The sequence below is a fragment of the Glycine max genome, chromosome 15 (genome assembly GCF_000004515.6).
Source record: "Glycine max cultivar Williams 82 chromosome 15, Glycine_max_v4.0, whole genome shotgun sequence".
In the NCBI taxonomy this organism is placed as follows: Eukaryota; Viridiplantae; Streptophyta; class Magnoliopsida; order Fabales; family Fabaceae; genus Glycine; species Glycine max.
This window is the reverse complement of record NC_038251.2, coordinates 40,681,555-40,706,328: the sequence shown is the minus strand read 5'-3', so window position 1 is coordinate 40,706,328 and position 24,774 is coordinate 40,681,555. Positions and strand designations below refer to the sequence as shown.

Sequence of the window (24,774 nt, the reverse complement as noted above, 5' to 3'; positions counted from 1 at the left end):
TAAATTTGAATCACATTATTATCCTGGTCATCACTAACATCAATCATATGCAGAACCCAATATACCTCTAGTGCATGTTCCTGGATTTATGTCCCAACATCATCCATCACAAGCACAATATCAATCAACAAGTTTTTCTGGTCATGCATCTCAAGGATGTCAACAAAGTTTTCAACCACTAGGGTTCTCATCATATATACCTCAATACTCATTTCAACTCTCTTCTACCTCAAATGTTTTTTATGACTCCTCATAAATGTTTGCCACCACTTTCAACAGTCCACCATCTGCATATAATCTAGCACCATCGAGTTCTTGTTACCCACTCAAATACGTGACATGGGTCACGAAGATAAGGATGAGGATAACAACAATAACAATGATGACAATGACGATGATGATGGTGATGGTGATGATGATGATGATGATGACAATAGTGGTGATCATGTTCCTCAACAATAACAGATAATTACACGTGAGCATCCTAGAACAAGAGGAGGTAGAGGCCGTAGACCAAGAGGACAACAAACACAGACAAATCCAGTCCAACAAGATGAGAGATCGATACGCATATCTAGAAGAACTCGTTGCGGGACATCGTCTCGTTATTAGTTTAACGAATATGTAATTTTTATTTGAATATAATCAATTTTTAAATTAAAGTCTTTCAAATTTTTAATATCTCATTTTAATTTTTTTATGTACTTTTATTGATAGATTATTTAAACTTTAAATAAAAAATATTTAAAGTAAACTATATTAAAAAAAAATATATATATATATATATAACATGTTTTAAATAAAAAATATTAAAATAAAATAATAACATATCAAATAAAATCATAAAAAAATATTAATAAGTAAGTCAACTTAATATTATTTATTATATATTTAAATATATATTTTTTTAATTTTTTTATTTAAAATAAAAATAAAGCCGTAAACAATTGTACATTCAAAAGAAAAAATAGATTTACGAAAAGAAAAAAAAAACAGGTTAACAAAACAAAAACAGGTGCACGAATAAAAAAAAGTAGTTTTTTTAAAAAAAAAAGTATGTTTACATCTTTGAAGTCGTAAACTTTTAAAAAATTAAAAAAAAAGAAAAAAAAGGTTTTACGACTTTAAAGTCATAAAGCCAAAAGAAAATCTTAAATCAATGAAGTAGTAAATAATTTTACGTCTTCAGTTTAAGAAAAAAGTTACCACTTTAAAGTCATAAAAAAATAACATTTGAACTGAAGTCGTAAATAATTTTACAACTTCAGTTAAAAAAATAAATAAATAAATAAAAGTTATAACAGGTGTTACGACTTCTGAGTTAGAAGTCGTAACACCTATTATGACTTACCCCGTTTTGGGTAATTTTTTAAAATATACTCCCAATTGAAAAATTGGGTAAAATTTTACCCTAATTGCTAAAAAAGCCAATATCTGATGTTACTTGTGCAAGCTATCTTTTTATTTTGTTTACACTTAGCATTTAATACATGCAAATTAGATAATCTTCAAAAACCATTAATTTTAATTTGGTACAGGGTGCTTGTGGTTCCCCTCCCCTTTCTACTTTTTTTTTCTTTCCTCCTCTGTTTTGATTTCTTCCTTCCTCCATTAATTAGAAAAATGATTCTTTTTCTACTATCATTCATTTGTAAGCCCAAATGTTGATGCTTCAATTCTTCAACAAAGTGAGATCCATGAATGCTCCTATGGTTCACAATGAGAAACTAACTCATTTGGAGTGTCTCTGAATAGAGGGTCTTGGCTCCCTGATATTTTTTCATATAGTGACTAGTCACGTGTATTGCTTGCTTGGAGTGAGAACACAAGACAATAATTGACTTAGGCATTTAATAATAATAAAGTGTTTGTAGCTAGATTTTAGGCCTAGACCTCAAGCCTAATCATGTCTCACTTAACCACTAAGGCATTTTAGTTATGTTTACAATGTTGAGATTTTATTTTTCTTCTATTTTTTTATCAAATGCATGAGAACTAATTTGTATAAATCATTTTTAAAGTGAATAGACAAAGGACTTTTGTCATTAAAGCATGAGAATTGTCTCTGCTAGGATTTTTTCCTGAACCATTTGATCTTATCAAGAATTATTCCATTCTTGTGGTGATCCTTAAGGCTTATTAAACATCATTGTTTGTGATGCATATCTTGTTCTTTCTTTTCACATTTTTTGTTTCCTTGTTTAATTGAATTTGAGCCTATTTCAATTACACGCTCTTTTTCAATTTAAATTCTAAACTTTGAATTCCCCCAACACAGTGTTCATTTTAATTTTAATTTTTCATTTTAATTTCATTTAGTTAACAATAATTACTTTGCCAAATGTAACATTCCAACGAAAACAACGATTTATCACTTAACAACAACGTACACTTGCAGGTTTGATCCTTGACAATGGCGTCAAAAAGTTGAAAGACAAAAACCATAAGTGTAAGGTTTCATCAAGTAATAAAATGTTCTTTTGACAAGGATTTTGCGTTTGACAAAATAATTATTGCTAATTAAATAGAATTAAAACAAGAGGAATTTAAAATTAAAATGAGATTTGAGTTTAGGAAGTTAAGAGGGAATTTAAAATGTAAAAAGAGCAAGTAGTTAAAATGGTCCGAAATTCAATTTATGAGAACTGATTTTGGTTCATGCTATGACAATAAACAAATTAATCTCTCGAAATACTAAGAGGTATCTAATTAAAACTCTTGATTCCTATCGAAAATGCCCCCAACAATTTCTTCTCTTCCAAAAATATTTTGAATTGAAACTCCCAACTAAAATAACTCTTCCCATTGAATCAATGGAATTTTTCTCCATACATAGTTAACCGAAAGGAACGCATTCCCACCAAACAAGATTTCAAGAATCTAAACACATAACAAGAACCCAAATAAAATTTGGGTTTGAGAGTTCAAACAAGATGTGAAAGCTCCAAGAGAAGAATGAGAGACGCAAGCTTTTAGGTTTTAGAGCTGAAGCACTGTACCATATCTAAATTAGTTGAATGCCTCTCATGATGGAGAGAATCTCATTAAATAATAATCTCTAACTTCATACAAGGAAACTTTGCCTATCACTATACAAGAAAACTTTGCCCAATTACTAATTTACAGCTATTCACATCTGTCAATTAATGAAATAAATGCAGCAAATAAATCAGAGAATACTGTAGACAAATTATAGGAAAAGCAATAAATCAAAGATTTACCTAATTATGTTGACACTAATAACATGATTACAGAAAGAAGTGTCCAGTTGCAAAATCTTTCAAATCATTGGATCACACTACTCTAATTTAACCAAAAACATACAAACACTTAGAATTCTTTTATTTCATAAGTAGTACAATTACTAGTCAACAATACTATTATATTTCACACTATTTTTGAATGAGGCATGTCACTTATTTAGAATCACAGTGCTATGTCCTGAATTGATTGCAATTATCCCCAAGCATTGGCCTAACTTTTGTGGTTGGCCTTCTGCAGTTTGAGTGACTTCAACTCCTGGATCAGTTCTTTCAAATTGTTGTGAGAAGACCCTCCAACCTGAATAGCTTTCTTAGCAGCATCACTAAGTGCTTTTGCTCTTCTCCTCATTTCTATAGACTCTTCACCACCCATCAAAACACCAATTGCATTTCCTATCTCTTCCCTTTTTACCACCTCATCTCCAAACTCATTCCAATTCCTCCATTCCTTTGCCCCCACTGGCACCCCAATTCTCAGCACCTCAGCCAGCAACTTCTCATTGTAAAACTGCTCAGCAAACAGAGGCCAAGTAGCCATTGGCAAACCAGCATTAACACTTTCGATTATTGTGTTCCATCCACAGTGTGTCACCACAGCTCCAATGGCATGATGCTCTAGTATGAGAAGTTGTGGTGCCCAACCCCATATTAGATACCCCTTGTTGCTTGCTTTCACTCTCTTATCAAACTCTTGGAGAAAGTCATTGCCTTCCCCGTCTTCACTTTCACCCTTTTTCCTAACCACCCAAATGAAATCATGGTCTGAATCCTCAAGGGCATGAGCTATTTCAACAAGTTGAGGAGTAGGGAACTTGTTCATGCTCCCAAAACTCACATAGAGAACAGAGTTCTCTGTCTTGGAATCAAGCCATGTGAGCCACCCTTCTTCTCCTTCCCCTTGCTCTTCTTTGGCATGCCCTCTATCGGCCTTATCCAAAGCATCTTGGTTCACCCAAAAGGAAACTGGTCCAACACTCCAACTTTTAGTTCCCATGGCCTTCTTGTAATGCTCCTCATAATCTCCCTCAAGCTCATAAAAAGTATTCAACAGCGATCCATAGCTCTTTCTCTCCGAGTCTTTCATCATGTTCATCAAATAAGTATAACCTGTCGGTGCTCTAAGCCAATCCGGTAACTGCAAACGCGTCATCTTCAATTCATGGGGCAATCCAGGAAGCAGAAAACTCTCAGTATCCGAATCTACCTGTAACAGTTACTTAATCAGAAAAATGAAAAGTATTTAATTTGGTCTCTAAAAATATGATACTAAACATTGAGTATTGTAATAAAGAATAAGTCCCAACTTTTAGCCTTTAAAATATTATTCTAAGCATTCAGTACATTATATTAAAGAAATTATGTTTGATTGCCTAGTAACGATTACTCTACAAAAAATAGGTGTTTGTAATCAGAGGATGAGAGGGATACAAATTATATGCATAAGACAAATAGAGAGAATAATTCTCAGGAGATGTCATATTCATATAGTTTTTGGACTAAACAAGTGTAACTAATTTCTTACTAATTGTATACTTTAATAAATAATAATTGGAAATTCTACCTCTGTCGAATATGAAAAAGAATAGAATATGAGAATATCCTCTTGCTTGTCATGTAATCCAGCAGTACCTTGGTGTGAGGTGAGAATTGTTCAATTGTGTTCTGAGAAGAGTGAGCAAGGTAACCTCCACTAACATAAATGAGCCGTGGAATTCCCAACTTAGCAGCAGCATCCACAGTCCAGGGGTAGAACATGTCGGTGAACAAGAAATCAGGCTGCAAGTCATGGAAGAGTTGTTGGTATTGGTCTTGGAGAATGGTGAGTCCCTGGTAGATTTTGGGGACCAAATCCCGAGGAGTGTTGGAGTTGAAGCTCTCTACTCCTTCTGGCAACCCAACTTGTTCACATGGGAACTTGACAACGTGGGTTCTAATAGCGTGGCCGCGGTCACGGTCGCGATCGATAGAGCTTTGGAAAATGGCGGCAGTGGCTGTGGTGGTGATTATGGTGACATCAACACCATGAATGGCAAAGAGCCTAGCTATGTCTACTACGGGAATGAGGTGACTGGTTGATACAAAGGGAAGAGAAACAAGCTTTAGTTTGTGATCATGTTCACCTGGAACAATCAAGGAGCCCATGATGAGAATTATTGAGTTATGAACAAATTAGAAAAGATTTTGGGAGCGATTGGAATGCTTGCACACTGATTTTGCGATGGGGTTGTATCGAACTTGATTTATAGAATGTAACAATGAGTACGAGGAAAACTTCGTGTTAAATTCGAGAATGCTGGTTTTGTTTTTATGTCCACTCCTCGCCTTACGCGTGGGAATTATATATTCTAAATCTTTGACTCCACGAGTTCCATCAAGTGCATGTCTATATTCGTACTAAGATGAATAATTACGCCTTACGCGTGGGAATTATATATTCTAAATCTTTGACTCCACGAGTTCCATTAAGTGCATGTCTATATTCGTACTAAGATGAATAATTACTTTTGTCTATTATAATTCACGGATAAATGTGTCTTTAAAAAATAAAAATATAAAATTAATTAAAAAATATAATAAATATATCTTGTTATTTTCTTTAATAAGATAATATATGTGACACAAATAGACGAATTAGTCACTAAAATAATTGTCAACGCGGCATGTCATCGTCCTCCGCGGGCTCACCAACACCAGCCTTTGCTTCCACTCCACCATAAACGACACCTTGGGAATGGAGCCACACATGGGAACCACGCGCTTTGTCGGGATGACCACCGCCACGACAGAGAGGAAAAGCTTGAGATCCCTAGGGTTCGTCGCGAACTCAGAACTATGACTCACTTAGTGATGTTCGTGGAAAAGAAACAACCTTATATGTTGATTCTTCATTTGTTTTATTTAAATACCTTTTTGTTTTCTCTTCGTCTAGATCTTTAATATATAATGCCTAAACTTAAATGTGATTCATCTTCTAGGTGGACGAAGAGCTGGATGCATTAACTTCACGTATAAAGCTGGAGGAAGGAAATACAAAGTTCTAGAAATGTCACTTTTCAGGGGAGATGGTTACAGGAAAGGGAAGTTGAGTTGACAATCAAAGTTATGCAGAAGGTAAATAGCTAAACCTTGACTATTTTTTCCTTTTAACTGTAAGCTTGCTTCTTGTTGAAATGGTTTTAAATGTAGAAGGGATCTATTGAGTATTACAAAAACAACCCAGCAATGTCCATGTGTACTTTGGAAGAAAGGTAGCATCTTGGCGTTCAAAAAGTCGTGATCTTTGTTTGGAAAGATTTTATCCCTCTCCGACTTGGGTAATGAAAGCATGGGAAACAACTCAAGATGAAATGATGATTGCTGGTGGTCTGCATGTTGTGGTTTTTAACAAAATGGTTGTGTTCACGGTGTTCAATCATTTTAAAATTGACACTTTTGAAGCTTCATGTCTTATACTGTGGCAGGTTATGGTGAAATGGTTATACTATAAGTTTTAATTTGAAATCCACAAGATGTCAACCTACTAAGTGAAGTTACCTTAATCCTATATAAGTTGAAGTGAATAGATGGTATGGTATTAGGCTTAATTATTTTGATATTTCCTTTGTTTTTGAAGTCTACTTTCTGGATGAACCTGGTCCTAGGAATCATATGCCAAGAGTACATGTTTTGATAACATGACACCAACATTATGCACTACAAAAACTCTTAAAATCAATATTTATTAAAATGTTGAATTTGTTGCATAACAATTTTATGATTTGCTCAAGTCTCTTAAATAAAGGAAGCCAAACATTAAAAGTGTTTTGTCCTATAAGGGCACTGTCAACTAATTATTTTTTTATTGTATTAGGTACAATTATTACATGCAAATGAATGGTAAAGCAGAATGTATAGCATCACCTTATGGCACATGTTAGTTGCATGGATCATCTCTATGATTTGTCATGTTACTTGTAGCTCAACCTTAGGACTATAAATCACTGACTATTATTGTGGAAACAACAAAGAGAAATGAAAATTGCCGCTTTCAAGAAGCATCTGAGTGTTTACTATTTTATACTCTATTATATATAGTCACTCAAGCTTCTAGAATTTTTGTCAGCTGCATCAAAATGGGAAGCAACTTGAGGTTTTTGAGTCTTTGCATCAACTCATGCTCAACTTTAGCTTGGTTTTTATGTTAACAGTTGCCCAAAAATAGAGCAAATTGTTTTGAAATTTGTTCATGACCATATCCATAATGCTCCATCACTAGCAGCTGCATTAATAAGAATGCACTTTCATGACTGTTTTGTAAGGGTATGTGCTTCAATCTTTAAGCTTCTTTCATTTTTACTTAACAAGTACAATGTTATTGTTAGATTAAGGTTAAGGAGCTAACTAAGATGAAGCATTTCAGGGATGTGATGCATCAGCCCTTTTGAACTCAACAACCAATCAGGTTGAGAAGAATGCTCGTCCAAATCTTACAGTAAGAGGCTTTGACTTCATTGGCATTATAAAGAGCCTTGTTGAAGCTGAATGCCATGGTGTGGTCTCTTGAGCTGATATCCTCACTTTGGTTGCCAAAGACACTATTGTTGCAACAGTAAGTACTTAATTGCTATCAGAAAATCTTAAGAGTGTGTTTGGATGAGGGAATTTAAAATTCTAAGAAATTTTAAATTCTAAGAATTTCAAATACTTCAATTAAAATTATTTTATTTTTAAAATTTTGTGTTTGGATAAAAAAAATTAAAATTATGAGAGTGAAAAAAAGAGAAGATATGGTTGGTGTACTAATTATACTTGTTCCTCTACACTCACACTCGATCCATATTCCATGAGTCCAAACGGTGTTGTTTCTTGAAGAAGAATATAAGAAGAGAATTTCAATTTCTCATCTTTTAGAAGGAAATTGAAATTCCAGATTTTTAGTTATTTAAAATTCTGTTTTAAAATACCAAAATTTTAAATTCTTCACAAAAAACATTCAAACAATGAATTCTAGATTATAGAAATTTAAATTCTTTGATAAATTATTTTCCTCAATTAAAATTCTCTATCCAAACGCACTCTAAGAGTATAAGTACAATTTCTGATTCACCTTTATTATCTTTACGCTTTCATTTTTAGAACAAGAATGACCCATTTGCTGGTTTATGCCATTATTGAAATTGGCTTTCAGGGTGGACCTTTCATGGATGAATCTTGTATCATTTGTTTTTTGGGTTTGATTATTTATGTTATGCCATGTTTTTTTATTAGTTATGTTATGCCATATGGTGTCTGTCTACATATGTGTGATCCTATATGGTATGAACTAATATGTTTTTGATAAATTGATTATTGATCAATAACATCTATCACTTCGGAATGAACTAATGTTTTTTAAGCAAAAAAGAAAAACTTTGTTAATTGAACAACTAACTTTGTTGACCAATAATTTTTCACATGTTTTGTGTCTAGTTCTAGCTATATATCGTCTCTAATGATGGTTATTATAGTGTATGCATAAGAAATTATTTGCTTAACAATTTGTACAATAATAATTGGAACTGAGACTTGTGCTCACAGGAGTGATACTGTCGTTGACTATATATGTGCTTAATTGATATAGGTAAGCAGTTTAAGTCATCAAGTTAAAATAGCTTTTTGGTGATGCTAAATTGAAATTTGCGTTGGGCCCTTTATGAAGTTTCACCATCTTTTTTTTTTTTTTTGGATTTGTCTTTCTGGGATTTTAGTATTTTTTTTCCCTTTAATTAGAAATATACATGATTCTAAGTTTAAATTTTTTCTCGCAATTCCAGTTTCATTATTTTTACAATTAAGTAAATATTTAGTTTTGTTATTAAACTTCTTTTACTTTAAATTCTTGTTTTCTAATCAAAATCTTTAATAACTTAGTTGAGTAAAAATTTTAAAGTCTTCTTTTGTTAAAAAAATCATTAACAAAAATATTAAATCTTACTGGGAAAAATGGTGCAACCCCCCCCCCCCCCCCCCCCCCCCCTCACATCTTGTAAAATCTTTCGATAAAAAGTTCACTAACATTTCTTATGTTCCAAATCCATCATAAATTTTCAAATATTGGATACAAAATGATAATTTCAGAATTTTAGATAGGAGTAAATTTAGATGACTTTAAAGAGAGAGAAATTTAATAGCCTCAAAATCTAAAATTGCGTACACTCTATTTTAAATTGATTGAAAGTGCAATTAAGTTTTGTTATTATTAAATTGGGAGAGTTTAACCTTTTCGTGTTCCAACTGGAATCATTCTTATTATGATTTTTCACTCACATTTTAGATGTTAATGCATGAATAGTGGATTTCATTTGTATCATGTCAGTGGGATTTCAGTTCCTAATTATTTATCTAGGTCATAGTTATTGCATTTCACTTGTGTGACTTTTGCTATTACCCTTGGAATATAAGAAACAATTACTTTATATTATATTAAATTGAATTTCATTAGCTAGATAGTGGGGTGTTATCTCTACCTAGAGCATTATTTATTTATGTTTTTTTAGGTTGCTTGTGTGTATTTGGAATCCGAGATCTAGATCAAAGACTTTGAAGCTAAATGGGCATATAGATAACACCGGGGTCTTACTTCTCGAAACTATGAATGAATATTTTTTTTCCTTTTGTCTGTAGCCCTGGTATGGCACGTATGGCACGTTTGTCTACTAGAATTTTATTCTTTTTTCTTTGATTGAAATTTACCCATATAAAATTCAATGCATGGAGTTTTTTTTATGGAAAAATTCAATGCATCAAGTTGCTAGATATACTTTATGGTATTTTCTTGCTAAATTACTTGTCTATTATAGGATGATTATATCATGTGTTTTTATTAATGTTGCTTATGTGTCCAATGGGAGCAATACTCGAAATAGCAATATTTAGATCAAATAAAACAAAGTTATAGCCAAAAGGAATTACTAAATAACTTAATATAATCGATATGACTGATATAGATGGTCCTATACCGAATAAATGAATATCTCCTCTATATGGAATAAGATTCTCTTTGAAAAGTAATTTGTTCCATCTGCTAGAGCTTGAAGAACACCAAAAGGACCTGTGTATTCAGGTCCAATACGTTGTTGTATCCCTGCGGATATTTCCCTTTCTAACCATACAATTGCTAGTACACTTATCGTAATTCCCAATATAAGAATAAAAATAGGGGCAAATACCCATACAATTCCATATATCTCTTTAAAAGATTCCAATCTGAAAAAAAAAATAGATATCTTGTATCTCTGTTAAATAAATTATCATTTCAACAATCAACTTCTCCCATAATAATATCTATGCTACCTAGTATTGTCATATATCGGCCAATTTCATTCTTTTAACTAATTGAGGAAGAATTTACAAATTGATAAAACCTGGCAGACAAATTTTCCATCTCCAGGGAAAACCATTTTGATCCCCTTGTTAATCTTGTAGATTAATTGTCTGCTAAGTTGGGGATTAAATTGTCAAATTAAATTTTTTTACGCCTAGAGGTTCTTGAAGTTCTGCTTGTGTTAATTAGTATTAGAAAATTAATTCACACTTCTTAATAAACATACATTTCAATATAAATTAGTGGTTGAAACTAATAAAAAATTTATACTAATTACATTCAATTATTCAAATTTATGGTTATATATTTCAGTAGAGTTACATAATTGGGCTTTGGATGTCTTTATCATTGCAAATGCTAAAAGGTGTGTTTTAATTTGTGAGTTTATAATACTTTATATTAATTATTAATTTCATGTAGTTGGGTTAGAATTGATATAGAAATTTTGTTACTAACCTTATTTACTATTTTATAAGAATTTTTATTTTTTTTAAAAATAAGACATTTTAAGATGGTTCTTTAAAAAACTGTCTTAGAAAGTGTATATTCTAAGACGATTTTTAACTAAGAACTGTCTTAGAAGAACACGTCTTAATTAAGAACCATTTTAGAATGATATCTTTCTAAGACACTTCTTAGTTAAGAATCATCTCAGAAGAACACGTTTTTCTAAGATGATTTTTATAGAACCATCCTCAAAAGTCTTGACTTTTAATGACATTTATTTCAAAGACAGTTCAAAACCGTCTTTGTAAGTCGTTAAAAACCGTCGTTGAAGCTTCTTTGTGCAGTAATGAATTAATAATAATGTAATACCTATATGAAATATATAAATTAAATATATAACAAATACATATTTATAATTGTTTAAATTGTAGAATTCATTTATGTTACTATCTTTAAAATAAGATTTAACTATTTTGTGAAATAACTCAAAAAGGTGCATTGGGGTAAGGCTTTGCTGCGTTTACGTCTAGAGGAACAATTTGTTTGGCATGACAACCCCTGTTTGATTCTCTCCTTGTGTAAAATCTCATTGTACCAGGACAGTCATGCACCACGAGTTGGATTAGCCTTCGACCCAATGGGTTAGGAGATACAATGATTTTTGACCCAAATTAAAATTAGAGCTATTAAAATGGACTAGCCCAGCTTGTTAGGCCCTACATTTTGTTTGGTCCTGAAAATTTTAGCTTGGCCTGAGCCATCACGGGTTGGTGGGTTAAACGGGGTGTCCACCTAAAATTGAAACAAAAATTGTTAAAAAGAAAATTCAACAAAAAATCAATTTTTGAGAAAAATAAATTTGAAATATTTAGCATAAATTTGAATATTCAATGATGATATTATTTTTAAATTTCACGAGTTTAAAAATACACAATTTAAATTATATTATAAAGTACATGTTGTGCATGACTCATATTTTATGGGCATGGCATAGTTGGGGTGGAGTATAAGGGTCACCTGTTCTTGGGTTATGAAGCAGGTTAGGGGTGCAGGGGCAAAGCCCTTGCAGAACACGTAATATTATACACGGATTAAGATAACGCACGTGGGCTAAGATTTACACATACATTATCTTTACAGGTGCATTATTTTAATCCATGTACAACATTATGTGTTCTGCGAGGGCTTTGCCCCTACACCCCCAACCAACTTTGTAACCCAACAACAAGTGATCCTTACACTTCACTCCAACTTTGCCCTGCCCATAAAATATGAATTGCACAACAATCTCCACCTTGGCGAATATTTAGCCCGATTGAAGATAAAGAGCACTTTCACTTCATAGTGTCCTAGGTTGGGGATCCTATCGCGTCTAGCACTAAGCAACATACAACAAGTCCAAACAATGCTTGAACTTGTTGGTTGTAACCACCTTGGTTAACATATTATTGCATTCTCTGAAGTGTGAACCTTCCTAAGCAAAACCTGACCAGATGTCATCAGCTCCCTTATCTCATGGAACCTCACATCAATATGCTTGGTTCTAGCATGAAATACCTGATTGTTTGCCAAATCGATAGCACTTTGACTATCATAATGCAACCAAATTCCACCTTGTTCAATCCCTAACTCCTTTACTAGCCTTGCTAACCACACAACTTCCTTGCTGGTCTCTGCTACCACCATGTACTTCGCTTCAATTGTTGACATTGCCACAAGAGACTGAATTATGGACTTCCAACAAGTAGGCCCACCTCCAAAAGTAAAGACATACCTTGTTGTAGACCTTCTATCATCCAAATCACCAGCATAGTCAGAATCCACAAATATGAAAACTGAAGGATCATCTTGCTAGCTGTCTAACATAATACGATGACCTGTTGTACCTTTTAGGTACCTAAAGATCCATTTCAGTGCTTCCCAGTGTCACTTTCGTAGGACAGACATAAACTTGCAGACTTGGCTTACAGCATGTGTCAAATTTGATTTAGTGTACACCATAGCATACATCAAGCAACCAACTGCACTGGCATAGAGAACCTTTGACATATACTTCACCTCAACATCTATCTTTGAACATTGATTTATAGAAAGCTTAAAGTGTTTTGCAAATGGAGTACTCACAGGTTTCACATTGCTCGTGTTGAACTTATCTAGCACCTTCTCAACATAGCCATGTTGTGAGAGCCATAGTTGTTTGGATTTCCTGTCCATGTGAATCTCCATCCCAAGAATCTTCTTGGTAAGACCCTAGCCTTCATGTCAAACTCTTTGCTTAACAGTGACTTCAACTCATTCACATCACACAAATGGTTACCAGCAACTAGCATATCATCAACATACAGTAGTAGAAAAATAAAAGAGCTATCATCAAGGCTCTTAACATAAACACAAGTCGTACTCACATCGCCTATAGTTTTTGAGAAGTTCAAGCTATGGAAGGATGAAATGTTAAAAAAATTCAAATTTTTGTTTCATGAAATACACCTACACCTTACGAGAAAAATCATCAATGAAGGTGACAAAATAGTAAGAAGCACCCTAGGACGAATCTTTAGTAGGACCCTACACATCAATATACACATAATATAGAATCCCCTTAGTGGTATGCTTCACAGCTTTAAACCACACCTCCCAAGCACACAATACTTACACAAGTCTAACTTGCAACTCCAAACTCTTTTCAAGAGTCATCTCTTATAAAGCTGGGCCATCTCATGCCCATTGAGATAGGGTCGTGTCTAGAAGTTTTGGGACCTATGACAATTTTTTCAAAAAAGACTTACATTCTCTTTGAATAAACTTTTTTCTTAGCACGTTATGAAAAAAATAAAATAAATTGAAGTTTTCTTATACGATAAAATAAACTTATGCACTTAACATTTTTATAAATTATTCTTATCTAAATTCTCCATTATATTTTACCTTCATTTTTTTCTATAAATATTTATAGAGAAATTTATCCCAACATAATCTTAATATTTTAATCTTATGGAAAAATTTTAATATTTAACTTTCAATGGATAAAATGACTAATCCATTAATTTTTTGTTGTATTTGACCCTCTTCCTCTTTATTTTTTCTAAACTAAATTCATATTTTCTATTTGAAATTTTATTATATTATTAAACTTTATAAAGTATAAGAATAAAATAAAATGAAAATACAAAAAATATAAATAAAAAATGTTGCAAAATAAATAACAAAAAAATGATAGAATGGTAGAGCTTGGAAATAAAAAGAATTATACATGGATATTATCTATTATGACACCTTAATATTAGTTATCTACTATCAAAATCATTTTATTCATTTTAAGACTACTCCAAATGAAAATATTAAATTTTATATTTAACCGTTATTTTCCTCTATTAACATTCAAACTTTCAAATTTATCTGTTAATATTACTCACTAATTAATACTATTGTAAATATTGTTGCAATGATTATTGGCCAATAATATGATAATTTTATAAATTTGTAATTCTACACTTGCACACTTTAAAGCCTTGACATTTGTTTCATTAAACAAAATATGGCTTTGTTACTTGACGTGAATTAATGGTTGCCGCCGTATTGAATTAGTATATAATAAAATCACTGTAGTTTTAGTGAACCTAAGGCAATAACCTACTTCGACTTGTCGTAAAAGTATGGCTTTGCATTGAGATGACCTAAACATAGGTGTCACAATCTAGTAGCATCATCATTAGACTCAACAAATGTAACTTAATCTAAAATTATGCTCTCCACTACTACAAAATTACTTTTTTACGACATGCATTCTACATCGGTTATACGCAACCGCCTTAGAATGTCACGCAGTGACAGTTTTGTAATTAAGAAGAATTTATAACACACATTCTAAGACGGTTTTACAAAACCATCTTAAAATTTACTAGGGGAAACCTAAACGATAATGGATTTATATATAGAAACGTCGCTATTTTTCTTCCATGCCAACAGTCGCGTGTACTTTAATTTAAAATTCCTAATCCTTTAACTAGAACCCTTCACTCTCTCGAGCTTCCCTTGACTCTTGCTTTGGCCACTAGCTCACGCCTGCACAAGAGCATCACCCGCTTCCACGACGAGCTCGATGTCGTCCTCGACTGCCACTTCCTTGCCCTGTCACGCGTATTCGTTGGTGGCATCTACATTAGCGCCCTCGTCCCTGCCCTCCTAACCTGCCTCCAACACATCTCTGCCACCGACCTCCGCCACCGCGCCCTCTCCCTCCTCCTCCACCTCTCCCTGGACAACGACGCCAAGGTCAGCCTCGTCGTCGAGGGCTTCCTCTCCCCCGCCGCCCCCTCCGACTGTCGCGCCCTCGCCGCCACCCTCCTCACCAGCCTCGTCGTCCTCCACGTTAACAAGGCCACCATCGGAGCCTTCCCGGGCTCCATCCACGCCCTCGTGACACTCCTCCGCGACGGATAGGGAAGGGAAAGAAAAGAAGCCGCCACGGCGCTCTACGCCCTCTGCTCCTTCCCTGATAACCGGCGTAAAGCGGTGGAGTGCGGCACCGTTCCCGTTCTGCTTCAGAGCGCCGATTCTTGACTTGAGAGGAGCGTTGAGGTTATTGGGGTTTTGTCAAAATCAAAGAGGGGAGGGAGCAGATGGAACGGTTTCGCGGGTGTGTGCAGATTCTTATGCGTGTTTTCAGGAATGGAAGCTCCAGGGGAGTTCAGTATGCAGCTAGTGGATTGTGCCGGTGCTTTCAATAACTTTGGCTGTAATGGTGGCTTTCCATCCCAATCCTTTGAATACATTAAATACAATGGTGGCCTTGACACAGAGGAAGCATATCCCTACACCGGAAAAGATGGTGTCTACAAATTTACAGCTAAAAACGTTGTTGTTCAAGTCATTGACTCTATCAAATTTACACTCATTGATGGGACATTAATAAATATGAATTTGTGTGGCAGGATGTAAATCATGCTGTTCTTGCTGTTGGGTATGGAGTTGAAGATGGTGTTCTGTATTGGATCATTAAAAATTCATGGGGAAGCAACTGGGGTGTCAATGGTTACTTCAAGATGGAATTAGGGAAGAATATGTGCGCTAAGGATCCACAGGACCTAAATTCTTAAAGAATAATTAAATTTGATTGGTTATTTTGTATGCATTTCGAAGGTTTTAAAGGAAAATAGTCTCACACTAATTGTCTATCAATTCCAATTTTCTCTTTATTTTAATTAGATCTGCAACTTTAGCTTCGTGGTTAGTTACACCCTCCAATACACCTTGTTCATTATGACATCCACTGCTTTTATATGCTCCATTTGAACTGAAATACTTGGATTGTTATACAAGCCTTTGTTTGAGTTGCTGGGTAGCTGCCTATGGCAATTGGAGATGATGAGAAATTATATTTTTGGTATGTTGTTTGTTTCTTGTTGCTTTTAAGACATCGGTTGTCAGCCTGCAATTTAGTTACATTTTAGCTTGATGAAGGCATGTAGTGGTACTAGGGAAGAAAAGCTAGTAAAAGTTCTCTAGTAAGATCACTTTCAGTGGTACTAGGTTCTTCTGAATTTGCTTTGTTAATTCATGTGCTGCTATTTTAGTCATGTTATCAATGGCATTAGCTGATACTGATGTGGTCGTTGACATCGCATTGTTGTGCTACACATTCATAGCATACCAGCCTTTCAGAAAAGCAAGCCAAATTTCTTTTAGGCTATGTTTTTTTTTTTTTTTTTATGAAATTAGGAAGGAAGAGCAGTGAGAGAAAAAGTGAGGTTCATTATCTCTTCCTCTTTTAGTTTTTCATAAATAAATAAAATATTGTTTAAGGATACGCGTGTGTGTGGGTCTGCATCTAGAGAGAGATCGCATAAACAATGGGCTTCATTGGGATAGTTTTGAACCAGCCAAATGATTGAGCCCAGATCTACACCATGACAAATCAAGCTGAGAGAGTTACTTTAATGAATTTTGGACAAAACAAATCATGACAAGTTTATTAATATAATCTACCTTTGGAAAGAAGAAATAGAGAAAATAGGAAATCAATGATTACTTTTCAACCCAAGGTGCTGTTATTGTTGCTTCAACTCTTCAAATAGTACTAGGCTTTAGTGGCCTTTGGCGTAATGTTGCAAGGTTGGTCTCAGGTTCTTAGTAAGTAGCTGCATTATATTTTGATGGTCTTAATATTTGGTTGAAAAATGTCTGAATTGAAATGTGTAATGTAGATTCAGGGCATGTTTTGCCATGTATGCTCATTGTCAGTTGTTACTCTGAATTGAAATTGTTAGAAGTACATAATATACTGACATGTTGGAGTGATTTGTGCGATGTAATTTGTATCAACAATGTAGTCCCTATGAACTGAATAGATCAAAAGAACTTACCATTCCTGCAATAGAGTGTAATATTCCCAAGTGATGTAAGTCCAACTTCTTTCTTTAGGTTCTTGAGTCCACTTTCAGCAGTCCCTTTGGTATCTCATGTTGGTTTTGGGCTTTATGAGTTGGGCTTTCCTGGGGTAAGTACATATTTAAATTGCTTGGGTTCAAAGCTAATATATTAAAAAAATTCAATATTGATCCCAGGCTTGTGTGTAGGTTGCTAAATGTATAGAGATTGGACTGCCAGAGCTTATATATTACTAGTATTTGTTTCGCAGGTAGAGTTCTTTAGAGTGTCAAAAACTCTTAGCATCATGATCTCACTTCATTTTATTCACTTGATTTCTTTACTTTTTATGGCATGATGGCTTTTATGAAACTTTTTTAAATAACAGTTGTTGGTTTTCAGGCAGTTTGTACCCCATGTGCTACATTAAGGAAAACATGTCTTTGATCGGTTCGTTGTTTTATTTACAATTGCAATTGTGTGGTTATATGCTTACCTGCTCACTGTTGGAGGGGCATACAATCATGCTGCACCTAAAACACAGTCAACCTGTCGCAAAGGCTGTTTGAACAAAAAATAAAATACACGTTTGTTATATGTCCGGTACCTATGCAGACTGTTTCAGCTTAATGAATTGTTCCTTACAGAGCCTCAAAAGTCTAGGATTTATCATTACTATGTACTTGTCTTTCTCTGGTGCATGTGAACAACAAATTACTGAGCATCAGTCCAAGTTCAAAGATGGAGAAGATATACCTCCTTTAGTGGGATGCTACATACTTGTCGCTCTCTCTGCCATAGTGTTATTTATTTTTATTTTTAAAAGGCACTCTCTCTGATAAATTTTAGGGAGTTTTCGTTTTATTTGTCAGTCATGTTTTAGCTCTATAAAGAGAAATAAATAACATGCTTGTAATTTGTGAGCTTGTTTTCAGATTTTTTTTTCTTGCATATTCTTTCAATATAACAACAATTTTCTTGATTATGTATGAAACAGATTGGTTTTAGTGCTCCTCAAGGTTGTGGAAAGACAACCCTTGTCTTTGCTGTTGACTATCTTTTCGAAGTGATTGGCAGGTAAGCTCTGAACTTTGAAGTAACTGTGATCTTAAAATTATCCTTCATTCTGTTGACTATAGAAAAAGGTTTTTAATTAACAAAATTCCAGGTAAGCTCTATAGATGATTTGTATTTGACGGCTGAAGGTCAGGTATCTGCTATTTATATTTGTCTTCACAATTGTAGCTTCTCTTGTTATTGTTTCTTTGGCGTGATGGGTTTATAACTTTTTATTGAGTGTTTTGACATGGATGAGGAAAAAAAAGAAGGAATAATAATAAAGGCGATTGTAACCAGCAGGAAAGTTTGATTTTGAAGATATATATGGAAAACATCTTCAATTTGCTTGTATATTTTGTTGGTTTTTTACTGTCAAAAATAATGAATTTGCCTACTCTAAGTGTGGAAAACGTCTTCAATTTTAGATTTGCCTTACTGAGAAATTTTTTGAATATATATATATATATATATATATACACGTAACCAATATGCAACTTGAAGCTATATATTTAGTTTAGCAAATACTGTGAGAATCTATAATTATTATACTCAATTGATTAGTGGTAAGTTAGGAATCAATTTACATAGCTACACGGAATGATGGATTTAGGAATATATTTGATAGACTGTAGACTATCAAAATATCATTCTTTGAATTAAGAAAAAAATGGAGAAATTAATTGTTATAAATAAATTAAAGAGAAACTAAAATTATGAATTATTTAAAATAAATTGCCAAAAAATATAATTTAATTAAAAAGAGAGTAGAAAATCATACTGTATTGAATATGTTAATTGCATATGTGTGGAATGGGTAATTTTCCTAATCTATTGACCTATTGTCAATAAACCATATACACTTGGGTATCAACGAACTTCAGTTATCCAATTAAATTTTGGAGGGTTAGCTAGGTACCTATCTCTATCAAAATTTTAAGAAAAATAAAATCTTTGCCACGTGCATAAACAATTTTTGGAATACAATATTCAAAATGGGCCATGCTTATGCTGAGTTACTAACTAGTACTTACTTTTGTTCCTCCTTTTTTTTTCTTCCTGCACTCAAAATTATTCTGATTCTGATTGGATTATCATAACTAGCCTACCTACACACTCTTTTGCCGTTTGATTTCCTTTTTATAGGTGTATAATTAGAATTTCTGTGTGTTATTACTCGCTCATCTTCCATATAAGATCTAATTTTAGTAAGAAGAAGCAAGATTTGCATGGAGATCCAAAAAATAATTGATGTCTACGGTGGAGATATGTTATTGTATAAGAAGAAGCAAGATTTGCATGGAGATCCAAAAAATAATATTTTAATATCTCTTTTCATAAAACTAAAAAAATGATTAATTAATTTTAATTATTTTAAAATAAAATATAAATAAATATTAGAAAGTGGACTCATTATGAGACCTAAAAAAATAATTTAAAATTATAAAATTTAATCTTCTATTAGAACAAAAAATTAAATAAAACATTCAAAGTTATATAACACTACAAGATCCAACAAAAAATTGACTAGGATTATAAAACTTAATCTTCTATTGCACATGTTTTTAGTTTAATTGTATTTGACTCACTCAACTGTCTTTATTTGTTGATAAATATTGTTAAATTTTGGTTAAGCGTACATTTTAGTTTCACCAATAATATTTGTTTTTAATGTATTTATACATAATGTAAAGCTTAGTGTGATATTGTTATTTTTTTATGTACGAAAGTTTATTGCCATTTATAAATATGATGTAATGTGGTTGATAGATAATATTATTTATGAATTTGATCATTGGTCTTTATGTTTAAGAAAACATGTATCAAAAGAAATTAGTTTCTCAAACGAATCTCACATTGAGAGAAAACATGATGTGTTGTGAATCTTTGATAACGAATTTGTAGAAGTTAGTTCTCGGAAAAAAAAAATATCATTGTAAAATCATGTAGATCAGTACTTATTATTTTATTGGTTTGTTACTTATTATTGTGCTGACTAACTTGAAAGCCCAATATTGATCATTAGACAGCCCAACATTATTTGGTGAACTTCGGCCAATGTTCAATTTGACCAATATCGTGACTAACATTCGTTAAAGGTGATGCTATTAAAATAAATAGTATATATTGTTTATCTATTCGTTAAAGGTGACTAACTGACTAATTGAAATTTTTTGTACCTTGTTGGATTCACTTTTTTCATTTCAGTGATTTGAATAAACCTTTCTCTGTTTTGTATTGTATTTATATGTTTATATATTGTTTACAATCATTACAGACTCGGATATGGCTTGAGGCGATTCTCTGGGAGAAGAAATATGATATGGATGTTTATATATTGCTGTCAAGAGGTAATTTTGCAATTTATTAGAACTGGTACTTACCTATTGTAATTGTTAATTAAATAAAAAACATCTTATTATATACAATGCACAAGTAACAAGTTAACTAGTTATGAAAATATGTTAATTTAGTTTTTAAAATTATGAAAATTTACTTCTATATTATAAATTTACTTCTAGGCTGAGATGTTTCTTTCAATAAAAGTCATGTTAATTTTTTTTAACACTAATCTTAATATGATTTTTTTAAAATTCTCACTAATACCTAGTTTACGTGCTTGCGGTAGAATGAGCGATGTATTTATTTTAAAAACGATGGGAGCTTATGACTTATATACTATAAGAGTCGTGGGGATTACGATAACAGAGTAGTCTATATATATATATTGGTGGAAATTATATTTATAATTAGATTAGTCTATTTATAATATCAGCTGGGTTTTCTTCTTTCAGCGCATGGGGCACACGAAACAGCCTAGTGATGAGAGAATCCATCGATGGTACTTGATCTTCAACAAGAACTTGATCACGCACATGATCAAAGTCTGAATGGAGACTCCTCAAGATAAGAACCATATAGAACTTATCCAGCTTTTTAGTCACTTCTTCCAGCGAATCAGCCACAAGGAACTTCTTCAACTCTTCCACTGTAACCCGAGCTTTACCTATGTGTGCAATCATGCCATGACTGATTTGTTTGAGGGCTGTGACCTTCATAGTTGCATTAAACAAACTCTGAATATCATTGGAAAAGATTTCTCGGGCCTTCTTCCAAAAAGGAACAACATGTTTTGAATGATCTAAGGATCTCCAAAACATCTGCCTCGACTGATTGCCATAAGACAGCGCATAGCTGATAATCCAGCTTTTCCCACTCAGATTTTCTGTCACTTGGAACAGTATCAATACCTTTTTCCAAGTGGTTATGGTGTCCTTGGCCGAGAAACCACAGCTCAACCGAAGCAGACCAAGACAAATAGTTCTTCCAGTTTAGTTTTGCAGTCGTGATAGTTGGGGTTCCAGAAAAGGAGAAGGCAAGTCCAGCAGAAGTCATTTCTGATCAATGACAAAAACCCTAACGGAAAAGGGTAGAACTAAGCACAAGCTAACACACGAGCTTGCTGAAACGAAAAACCAACACTTGGAACACACTCAGGAGGGGCCGACGAAGCTGCTGGGACAACTCGGGCAAGCTTTCGATGACGACACGGCGGCGCGTGGACTTCACGTGCCGGAAAACACGCGAGACTGTAACGGCGCGTGGCGGCGCGTGGGAGCTTTGATGGCGGCCGGAGACGACGGACGGCGGCGGACAGAACCCGCTCTGATGTCAACTTGAAGCTTTGATATTTTAGTGAGTAAAAAAGTTAACTCACTTAGCTTAATTTTATTGCCTTTAACACACATACATATATACACAATACAAGACTTGATGAGAAAACAGCTTGATGGGACATCACAATGTTGTCTTCTGAAACAAACTAAACAGAAAATAGAAGCAAGCATGTATACACATAATTTAACAAATGTAACCTATTTGTTTACTTGTGTCTATTCTGATTGAGTGTGTGAAAATAATATTGGAAATTGGATAGATAATTTTTTGGTTATTGGATCAAACGAGGGTTGTTATGATTTTAGCAATGGTATTTGGGAGGAATGACTTTCGTGATAAGTGTTACTAATGACTTTTTAATTCATCAGCGGATAATGGATGTACGAGTGGGGAGATAAATTTTTCTTAAGAGAGAGAAATGTTATACGTGTGTCAAGAAAACCGATCCGTATGGATTATCTGCTTTGAACTTTTGGTGGAAAGGGGATAATATAGATGGATTGAATCTAATTGAATTCTGTTTCCCGAAAAATGTAGTTGGTTTGTAGTTAAGGGAGCTGTAACCTATAATTATGGCTTGACAGGATTTGTTCAGGATTCACAAGTGCACCATTTTTCAAATCTTTATGCTTATCATGACTTGCTTGGGCTATGAGCTGTGAGGAAATTTGGGTGGTTGTTGGCTGTGATGCTTGCATATATAAGCTGCATTTTTATCATACTGGCAAAGATATTTTTAATCATATTATCTCTGCAACCTAATCATGCAGATTTATGAAATTGTACTCTATTTGTCCTTGGCTATGTTGAATTATGTGTATATGGAATAATTTGTGGAAAATGTGTTTCCTTCTCTTTTTAGGCTTAGTAAATAAAAAAAGAAACATCACTCGGTTTAATTGATGAGGGACCACTAAGGCAAATAATCGAAGATCCAATAAATGTCATAATTTTTATAATTTTATCGGTGAACTTGTGCGCTGAACTCTAACTTTATGCAAATAGTCATTAACTCATAGTTTCTCCTACTTGATTGTGACAACTGTAGTTAGATCATAAAGTATTTTTGTACCGAAATTCTTTAGCTGGTTTTGTTTTTAGTTTGTATAAAGATAAAGGTGCTTAAGTTTTGGGTTGATGTTGGATTTGCAGAGCAAGGCTAAAGAGATGGTGATGCTAGCAGAGAAAATGAGGCTAAAACTTTTGTCTGGCTCAAATTCTCAAACCAATGCGACTAATGATGAGGAGATGGGTTCAAAGGAAGAGATGCAAGATTGGTTATTGAGTGTTGGTATTATATCCCCTGTTACCAAAGAGTCTGTGGGTGCTTTGTATCATCAACAACTTTCTCGTCAGGTTGTCTTATCACTCCTCCTCAATCATGCATTACTATCTTAGTAATCAAAAGATCATGCAAATTGTAAGACATGTTTTAAGAAAGATATTAATTATTATTACTATTATTATTATTATTGGTCTTTTTTCCTTAAAATTTAAAAGTTTGATTTGATCACGATTGAAGATTTTTACCATGCAACCTTTTGTTCCTGCTATTTTTATTGGGGGCATTCTCATGACTCATATTGTTCAGTTTCTGAAAAAAAAAGTCCGCAGAAGATTGGAATATCCTGGATTAATTGAAAAAAAGAAAATATGCTCTTCGTGTACATAAAGCTATGGTTTAAATCATGATGAATGAAAAAGATTGTCAGACAGTGTATCTATTCCTCTGCATTGCACAATATTGGTCTTTGGGCTCAATTGTTATGCAAGAACCTTAAAAATGTTCTCCTATTCAGTCTTTCATACCTGGGGATATGAGTTGTTGATTTGATATCTTGCTAACACCTACAGACTGTGTGCGTATCATTTTATATGTTTTTCTCATTTGTATAAAAGTACTAAGAAAAATATGGCCTTTATTTATTTATGTTATAGAGTTAACCAATGGTCATGTGACTAATTGCCTTTTGCTAGTTTTCTATTTGTGTAAAATAATCTAATCTGTCCTTGTTAATGTTTAGTTGGCAGATTTTGTTAAAGTTCCACTTGAGAAAGCTGGGGGAATTATCAATCTTATTGATATATATTGTCTCTTCAATCATGCTTGTGGCATAGGTTTCAATATTGTCTGTGTTCCCTCTGACATGATTTTCTTTCAAGTAGTACATTTTTTGAATTAATGCTTCCCTTCTTTTGATTGTTTAATAAACAGAATTGATCTCACCTGATGATTTGTTGCAAGCATCTTCTCTGTGGGAGAAGTTTGATGTGTATGTTTTACATTATCTTCTATTTAAATTACTTCTGTTACTGTGATTCGGTAAATTAGTATAGACTTGGTGAGTAGGTGACTTCATTTCATTCTCCATTGAATTCATGGTAGATAAAATTGAGATTCAAATTGTAAAATCGCACAATTTTATGATTTTAATCCCTCTGAATGACTCAGATAGCACATGGAATTGTAGTTGGAGTAAAATTGTTTTATTCCCAATTCAAGTTGTAAAATTGTGATTTTATGATTTCTCAAAACTGACCCAGTTGCGTTTTCAACCTGGTTTTGTTTTTTTTACCTGCTTTTAACGTTAGTGATCTTCAAAGATACTGCTTCTTTGTTGA

The 24,774-nt window shown here is 33.4% G+C and overlaps 2 protein-coding genes and 1 non-coding gene across 11 annotated transcripts; 2 read left to right on the top strand and 1 right to left on the bottom strand.

Annotated features, from left to right (window-relative positions):
- Nucleotides 1-3,190: 3,190 nt before the first annotated feature.
- On the bottom strand, nt 3,191-5,573 carry LOC100810117 (soyasapogenol B glucuronide galactosyltransferase-like). Its single transcript, XM_003546626.5, has 2 exons — nt 4,893-5,573; nt 3,191-4,467 (listed from the first exon to the last, which is right to left on the bottom strand). The coding sequence occupies exons 1-2, from the start codon at nt 5,403-5,405 to the stop codon at nt 3,475-3,477; spliced, it is 1,506 nt and encodes a 501-aa protein (XP_003546674.1). The 5' UTR covers nt 5,406-5,573; the 3' UTR covers nt 3,191-3,474.
- A 196-nt stretch (nt 5,574-5,769) lies between these two features.
- LOC100810988 (uncharacterized) lies at nt 5,770-24,550 on the top strand. 9 transcript variants are annotated; one of them, XR_003264791.2, is made up of 11 exons: nt 5,770-6,112; nt 6,239-6,374; nt 6,453-7,562; nt 7,663-7,851; nt 17,473-17,548; nt 17,628-17,689; nt 17,825-20,573; nt 20,753-20,825; nt 21,270-22,170; nt 23,305-23,508; nt 24,177-24,352. It is a non-coding gene; the product is annotated as an uncharacterized protein (transcript). The 9 variants fall into 9 exon arrangements; XR_003264789.2 differs by having other exon boundaries at nt 6,450-7,562; XR_005888675.1 differs by having other exon boundaries at nt 6,239-7,562; nt 17,825-18,495; nt 18,587-20,573; nt 24,177-24,351.
- Nucleotides 14,424-17,465, top strand: LOC121173584 (thiol protease aleurain-like). The gene is made up of 2 exons (XM_041009722.1): nt 14,424-15,906; nt 15,984-17,465. The coding sequence occupies exons 1-2, from the start codon at nt 15,721-15,723 to the stop codon at nt 16,146-16,148; spliced, it is 351 nt and encodes a 116-aa protein (XP_040865656.1). The 5' UTR covers nt 14,424-15,720; the 3' UTR covers nt 16,149-17,465.
- Nucleotides 24,551-24,774: the final 224 nt, after the last annotated feature.

Excerpts from the sequence above, each read along its gene's own strand:
- LOC100810117 (XM_003546626.5), bottom strand. The coding sequence starts at position 5,405 with ATGGGCTCCTTGATTGTTCCAGGTGAACATGATCACAAACTAAAGCTT. Across the intron at positions 4,468-4,892 it reads AATTCTCACCTCACACCAAG|GTAGATTCGGATACTGAGAG; the intron begins GTACTGCTGGAT and ends TAACTGTTACAG.
- LOC121173584 (XM_041009722.1), top strand. The coding sequence starts at position 15,721 with ATGGAAGCTCCAGGGGAGTTCAGTATGCAGCTAGTGGATTGTGCCGGT. Across the intron at positions 15,907-15,983 it reads ACAAATTTACAGCTAAAAAC|GATGTAAATCATGCTGTTCT; the intron begins GTTGTTGTTCAA and ends TTTGTGTGGCAG.